Consider the following 8,374-nt stretch of genomic DNA (forward strand, 5'->3'; position numbering starts at 1 on the left):
TGATTGAAAGATTCATTGCAAATTGGCAAAAATGTGAACAGTTTTGGAATCAATTGCAATTCCATGAAAGATGTTTTGTGAGACAGAAACATGGGTTAAATCATTTATGCAAATTAGATGAGGTGATGATGTCATGTGCTCATAACTCTCCAATTGATTTCTACATAGCATATCATTAAACCAAAATCTTTTGTTAGGTACTAATTGATAATTCTATTCCCACCTCTAAAAGAAAGAGACAAGTCATTTTTTTGCCATTAAAAATCAATATAACCCTAGAGTAGGGGAGGATGAAATTTCCTTTATAGAACTAACATACAGATATGAAATAATTTAAAAATGTGTGCCCCAAAAAGGAGAATTACGAGGGTATTACTGTACATCATTTTCTCATTGAAGTTGATTACATATCATCACTGGGGTGACAAGACCTTGTATCTGCAATTTTGGTGAAAATGACTTTTTTTGATTAATGGTCAAATAATGGGTTAAGTGATGTCCTGTCCAAATTCCAACTGACTTACTCCAAAAATGAAGCCACCACGGTATGTCAAAGGAAAGGCTTTCCCATTCGCCACAGTGCTTTGGCCGCCATGTTTTTTGGCTCTCCTGAACATTTGACATTTTGTAGATACGAGGTCTTGTCGCCCCAGCGACGATATGACTGTGGCTTATGCAATTTCTTCACTTACAGCTTGATTACAATGAAACCATACAGTACATCATATCTACCCTGTTGAATAAATTACTGTGGGTATAACGTGTATAGTTTCCTAACTGAAAACCAACTGAAGAAAGCTAGTGAAATAACCATCTTAATAGAGTAAAAGAGATACAGAACAGTACATCTGATATTTAGCTACAGTATACTTTGACAGCTTTTCCTTGATTTAGAATTATAAAGCAAAGGCTGTGTTTGAGGTAGGCAGACTTGTATACACGCAACATAGAAAATGTACATAACAGACACACAGCATGAATAGTACTCCATCACAATTGTTTTTGAAATCATTACATACGATACGACTACAAAACACTCACCCACCCACCTACACAATTGCACAAATAAACACACAGACACCCACTCACTATTAAACACACAAAGAACTGCTTTATGAGGTATGGATATCTCAAGGACAGCCAACACAAGACAAGACATGTGACCTATCAAACAAACGAACAAAACAAAACAAAAATTCTGTGAAAAAAAAAATCCTCCCTTACCCGTGTGCCTGACCTTTGTACATATCAGGGCAAAACATACTTCCTTCAAACTGCATTATTTCGGTCAGAAATGCATGATTTCATTTAAAGAATCATGTGCATACATTGTATAATTTCAAAGAAAGAGATCTGGTAAACACTAGAAAAAAATCAGAATCTCCATGCATGCCTTTCATAACACCTACATTTTGTATCACCAAGCATTTATCAATAGTCTGATGAATCTGAATCAATGACATTCTTTTAAAAAATTGAGTCATGCAGAAAAAAAAAAATAGGGGGAAGGGCAAAAAAATCTGAACAATGAAATTACACTGAGCGGTAGATCCTCAAAGTAAAAGCAACATACATGTACCAAAATACAAGAAGGGCTATGCATGCTTGGTTTAGACATTTAAAAATACCCTTCCTTTAGTTCCCATTAATAAATTGCCGGTAAATGAATGCTTATACAAGGAAATACCTTTTGTGTGAAACTGATCTCGTATCTGTCAAAACATGGAATTCATGTCTCACAAATCTTTCTATAATCTGTTCTGTTTTTAAGGGGGAAAAATATGTGAATGGCTTTTACCACCTTTCCAAACTCCTTTCCAACACCTTTGAAATTTTCTCACCTTCTTCTTCTACCCTGAAGCCAAACTCGTCGTAATAAAAGTCTCCGACTGCACCCGAATCTTCAGTCTGTGAAGAAATGTTGCACAGGAGAAACAATCAAAAACAAAATACATCAAGTGAAGTATGTGGGACTGTTAGTGAAGGAAATGGCAGCGCTCACAGGGTTTTTCAGAAGTCAACTAAAGAAGCCCGCTTATGTGAATTATTTGCTCATTTGGGGTTCCCTTTTTCTTTTTCTTTTTTGCTTTTTTTGAGGGGGTGGGGGAGGCATGAGCAGGTAAGAGTTTCCATTATAAGATACTGTATGGGATCAACTGTTGGGTTTTTCATTTGGTATTCACCACTTAAAGATAGGGTGAAGACACAATGTTAAAAGGGGACAATTGTTTTGAACTGGGAAAGCCTGCAGTTCCAATCCTGCACATTTTACACATCTGAAGACAGGCATTTTTTTCAAAAGTCAATGGCTCATTGACATTCACTAATCAAAATCAGGTAGATTCTACAGACAAATCAGCAGATACTTGTGAAATATGTGCATGTCAATGGACAAAAGAACTTCCATATTAGTAAATAATATGGGTATTAGAAGGGAAAATTTTACATTCTCTATACATGTAGATATGAAAAGATATCAAGTTTTCAGGTAGATTCCAACAGAGTCAGGGAAACTTGGCAGCCCTGAAAGTCAACCATTTCTTCACTCCGAGCTCTGTAAAATAAGAATAGTAATGAAAATGGCTGTGCTCTCTATTAAAATACAGAGAACAGTGTCACCACTTAAGGAACTACCCTGACTTTAATGAGACTATTATAAGCATTAGCATCAATCATTATCAGATGAGGAAAACATCTGGGCCTCTTGATAATGAAGAGTTGCCACTGACTACAAAGTTGATACCAGCACCATTCACACTGACAGAGAAAAATCATGAAATTAAACTAATCTATAGAAAGAAAGACAATTAAGTGAAAGCTGCTGGACTCCTCCCCAGAGTGACCCAGGTACAAAACATGCAGCTAGCCACTCATGTCATGTTATAATATAAGTGTCATGGCTGTATGTAATTACATGTTCTGACCAATTTCACATGTGAAATTCTTGTTGCATAAACTCACATATCTTATAACTGGCATTACTTTGTGACTTTTCCTTGTGAAGTGAATGGAAAGCTTAAAACATCTTTCATAATCTTTAGTGTGGTGATACTGTAAAAGTGGATATTTTCGCGTGACTAATTTTTCCCGTTTGGCCGGATGTAGAAGAATTTCACATATTATGTTTTTAATTCCGCGGAATCAAGACATCAACTACAGAAACATATGGCAAGCAGAAATATTTGCGTGCTTTTACTTTTGCGCTAGTTTCTGGTTGTGCGAAATGCGCGAAAATTTCAACACCGCGAAAATTTCCATTTTTACAGTACTTCCAAATGAACATGGGCCTAGTGATAATATTGTAACTCGTGGGCCAGTCTTGCATACATGTACCAAGTGTTATTACTCTAACCAAATTCCCAACCAGGACCCTAGAGATATGTGGCAGATGCTATTAATAATTTCAGGATAAAAGGTCATGCAATGCTAATCATGAAGGCGCACTAAAAGTAGCACGCATGCCGAGCCCCCACCTGTGCCAGTTTGGCCAGAATGTCCTGGGGCCACATACTGGGTATGAGGGCAGAGAAGGGCCCCCCTGGGGCGGGCGTGTACCCCCCTGATCCCCGCCTCTGCCGACTCATCTTACTGCTCATCTCATCCTCGTCTTCTGACAAGGTTTCAGCTGAAAGAGGAGCAAACGAGAAAGAAAAAATATTGAATAATTAATTGTAAATGAATATGTAATTAATAAATAAATGAGTGAATGAATGAATGAATTCAGTTATTGATTCTTCTTTTCAAGTTTCTTTTTTTATGGTTTATTGCGTTTACAATGTACAAGTGCAATGTCACAAGAAAACACATCATGAATACACACTCGTACGTGGCCTAGAAAAAAAAAAAAAGATTGGTTTGTAAAAACAAGCAAGGTTCTAAAGATCTACTGCTCATCTCTTTTAACAATGATTTCCATCGAAGACATACAATTGTAAAAACAAGCAAGGTTCTAAAGATCTACTGCTCATCTCTTTTAACAATGATTTCCATCGAAGACATACAATGAGTACATTGTCAGATATGCTACAGTTTGACTAAAGAAATGGCCTCTAAACTCTAGATGACAGTACACCATATATGAAACGTATGAAATCAAGGAAACAGAAAGGACAACATGACTTAGAGATGAAAACAATTCATATCTGATTTGTCAAGTAACTATAAAATGCTAAAAGAGTGGAAGTCAGCTGAGTTCTATTTCCCTCTAGTCATGTTGAGTACAGCAACCCAAAATGACCTGTTGTGCTAGTAAAATGTAAGGCATTTGGCCATACAAAAAAAAAAAAAAAAGAAAGCACACGAGTGTGTGCATGCAGTAACACATTGATACAGACTTCCTGAGAGAGTTCAGCATACGCCAAATATTTCGTGAGGTTTTTATTTTTGCAAATTTCATGAGTCAGGTGCTATTCCCGAATTTAAAAACATGCGAAACAATTAACTCTCATCCCGACATGAATGTGGAATGTTGGGTGGGGGTGGGGGACATGTGGAGTTCCCCTTTACAAGCCTATTTCAACTTACTATAAAAATCGTTTTGCATCTCTTTTAAAGCTAGTACATGTATTGCCTTTTAAAACTTTGTTCCAAGTCAGGAACATTACAGACTGCTTGTGATTCCACCTCATCATGTGGTTAAACAAGTCAAATCCATTTACTCAACGTACAGTACAGCGTATCTTTGTCACACAAAAATAACTTTTGAGGTCAAGATACAGTCTGTATGGTATAGAAATGAATACCACTATCTCGCACAAGTACCAGTACAATTGTTTAAAGGAAAGTTTAAAGTTTCATAGCCCCTAGTTTCTTGTGCCATAAACAAGCATTGCACTTTTACCATTTGATCGATCCACCACACTCTCAAGGAATGGGAACCCAGAGGTTACGGAGTTTACACGAAGAACAGTTTACTATAAAACATGATATAATCATGGCATGAAAATTTCGCGAATTGGAGCCGATGACCTTTCACGTGACATGAAATTTTCGCGAATTGCCACTGGCATCCAATGCATATTGCGTAGGCAAGAACTTTTGAGTGCATTTTAATTTCACGAATGTTGGCTCTTGTGAAATTTGCAAAATTGAAATGCACGCAAACATTCCTCCATTTACAGTATATAAGCAAACAAATTTTAGCAACTTAGCTGAACAATTGGAGCTACACTGGATTTTAAAAATGACACATATCGGCATCCGTACCAAGGTTCAATCTCCCACATCAACTTCAAGGTTCAACTGTGTGCATATTAAAGTACATGTACAATTGTATTAATGTCGCGGAAGTGAATTTTGGACTGCGTTGTGGTCAAATTTTGGGCAGCTTGTGTTAGATCTAGGGGATATCAACAAAACCACCTTGCAGCATGTTTGGTGCTCATTATAATGCGTAGTTGCATCATGCAAGAGTTACTCAAAAGAAAGTGATAGTTAACCTTTCCTGTGCTAGGGACTTAATGTACTGTACAATTGTAGGACAGTGAATACAATGCTCTAGGGTTTCCTGTGCCAATCAGCACCCATAGCACACAATGGGTTAATAATTCAACATAAATGAAGTTTGAGGAATAGAGTTTTAGTGTACATTCAGTAATAAAGTAGGTCCTACTCCAATGATATGCCAATAACAGTTACAGTACACACAAGCACCAATTGTATACATGTGTACAACCATGTACAGTACTTACGCCACATTTTCCAGCAACTTGTCCTAAGCGAGTGGCAACCACTCCCTTCGGTAGCAACTGGAGCCATTGCAAACTAACAATTCACAACTTGCTAGAAAACAGCCAGCTCCTGGGCAGTATAATACAAATTGTCAGCACAATTTACATAATCTACAGGTGCAAATTCAACCAGCAAAACATGGGAACTACATTGTATTTTCTACACCAGTTCATGAAGTGCATGTAGCATTTTTGCCCCCCCCCCCACACCTGCCCCCCCCCCAAAAAAAAAAAATTGTCAGCAGACCTCCCTGCATACACATGTAATATTACTCATGGAATCAGAAATAACCAGGTGGTACAAAAGATGTATGTCAAACAGTTGGAATTAACATGCTGACACCTGCAGGGTGATATGATAGAAAACATGAAAAAAAAAAAAACACACACACACACACGCACACAAACACACAAATCATAGGGCACCTGACCTACTTACACCATCTCTCATAACATGGTCATACTTCATAATAAAGTGCATGTGTACTTACATGTACGGCACTGTAAGGTGTCAAAACAGAGCAGAGGAATATTATAACAGGGTCTCGGGCAATAACCCCCTGGGTAATAACCCCAGACCCTTCCCCTGATAGACCGGGGGCCCAGGAGGTTTATTCAACCGAAAAGCGGACAAGCAACTGACCTCATAAGACGTTTACATGGACCCTGGACATCACAAAAATGCATTGCTGCCGGGTCTCATCGTTGGCCTTCCCGCCAAAATCACGCAATGTATGACGTCACTTCCGGTTGGCCCTTTTCCCAAATTTTTGAGACAGTTTGAGTTGAATGATCATTATTAATATGTCAGTTTCGGCTTCTAAGAGTGTCCTAGATATATTTTATTTGGTATCCAACTATTTTGGAGTATGTATTTACCATCTATTTGCCCATTTTCTATGTGGTGATGCTCCTGATGGTGAATATATTCATGGCAATCATTGTCGACGTCGCTGTTTTAGAGAAAATGACACCTAGATTTTGATCACTTTCTAAAAGATAGTTGTTAATACTCTCTATAAATATCTCAATCTTGTCTAACGGTTGTAAAATCTATATCCAGCCCTTCTTGTGATTTGAGATAAGTCTAGTCTGTTCAAACATTAAAAAGTATAACCCTTCCACCATTTAGGGTAGCGCCCTCTGTGATCTGAACCTTTGCAACACAAAAACTAAACTTTGAAACAAAGCATTATTGCACACAATATGTTGGAGAATAATGTTCGTAATGCGCACAAAAAAATTGTATATCTCGTCAGATTATAATGTTCTTCACTTAAAGCTTCTAGATAATTTATGGAAGAGAGTACAGGAACTTAGTCTTAGTCTTGTACATGGGCAAACAGTATATGCATCATTACGACCAAGAGTCAAACTAAATTCGCAATATTTCGGGACACAACCTTTAGAATGTCTTCGTCATCACTGACGTTTCCATCACTCTCATCGCTTTCACCACTCTCATCGCTTTGCTCACTCCATGTCCCTTCGGATTCCTCATCGTCTCGGTTTGCATTATCTGAAGGACTGAACGATGAGCCTTCGAGAGATGAGGGGACTGCACTTCCTTGGTACCAGTCTGGCTCAAAGTGCTTCTGGGTAGATTTCCACCCATAGTCTACAAGACTGCCGTGCTGGCTCTCTTCCACATTCTGGCGACATACTGTGCTCTTCGGATGTGATGTTTAAGTGTTGTGGCACAGAGAGGAAGAGAATTAGTAAATAGCAGATGATCTTATTCAGTCTTGCAAGGGGCAGTACCTTTGTCATGTCCACTGCTCATTCGCTTGAAGACATTGTATAAATATCTGGCATTATTTATGTCCGATGTTGCAAAGCCATTCAGTGGGCAGATGAAGAATGTGGCAGCTCGAGTATCTACTTCCTCGTTTGAGAGAGACTGGAAAAATTTGATGTGTGTTGCACTATTTTCCATCTTTTGATAAGGTTTTACTCTCTCTTTCCTGGAGAAACGTGAAGTGAAATCGCAACCTGTCGGGGAGACCAATATGTGCATCGGTAATGTCAGGTTGCTTCTCTACGAGAACTGCTGCAATTTTTGAGACATCAACTTAACTTTTGTTTTTGCCCGAACCAAAGTCTATAATTATTTTTCCTTCATCCGACCTGGCACAGTACAGCAAGATGATGAAGACGTCTGTGTCACTGGACCTAACGAAGATAATGCCCTCTTATTTGCATATTAGCTTCTACATGATGGCCTTGCAAGTGTCTCGGCATATCTGCTAACAGTTGGTCGTTGCTATTCCTCAGTTCTACACAGCTTGCGCCATGAGAAACACACCACATTATTTTTCTATCCAATAACCTGTCCATACTTGGGCTTCCTCCATTCCTACATGATATTTCTTGCAAACTGTTCCTTGACTGAAGAACTCTCGAGTAAATCCTTGCCTCTATAGCGCTGAACCTGATCTGTCCCAGTAATGAAGAATTCATTTGAAATAGAACATTGCAGGTTTCGATCAGGAACGTCTCTGGAATCAAAAAGTTCCCAGAATCAAAATGTTAAACTTTGTTTCTGAAAACGCAAAGAGTTCTAAAACAGCAGTAAAAAAGAGTACACGCAACTGAGGGAGCCAGAGACTTTTTCGGACGTATGCTAGCTGTTGCAGCTGAATCAA

The 8,374-nt window shown here is 38.4% G+C and overlaps 1 protein-coding gene across 1 annotated transcript in view; it reads right to left on the reverse strand.

Annotated features, from left to right (window-relative positions):
• Nucleotides 1-5,796, reverse strand: part of LOC140232287 (small G protein signaling modulator 3 homolog) — a 68,525-nt gene extending 62,729 nt beyond the window's left edge. The window contains exons 1-3 of the mRNA XM_072312416.1: nt 5,691-5,796; nt 3,474-3,625; nt 1,842-1,908 (exon numbers count right to left, since the gene is read on the reverse strand). Of these exons, the coding sequence (XP_072168517.1) occupies nt 1,842-1,908; nt 3,474-3,625; nt 5,691-5,757 (286 nt within the window). The 5' untranslated portion in view covers nt 5,758-5,796. The remainder of the gene's footprint in view (nt 1-1,841; nt 1,909-3,473; nt 3,626-5,690) is intronic.
• Nucleotides 5,797-8,374: the final 2,578 nt, after the last annotated feature.

Source organism: Diadema setosum, chromosome 8 (assembly GCF_964275005.1).
Source record: "Diadema setosum chromosome 8, eeDiaSeto1, whole genome shotgun sequence".
NCBI classification, from domain to species: Eukaryota; Metazoa; Echinodermata; class Echinoidea; order Diadematoida; family Diadematidae; genus Diadema; species Diadema setosum.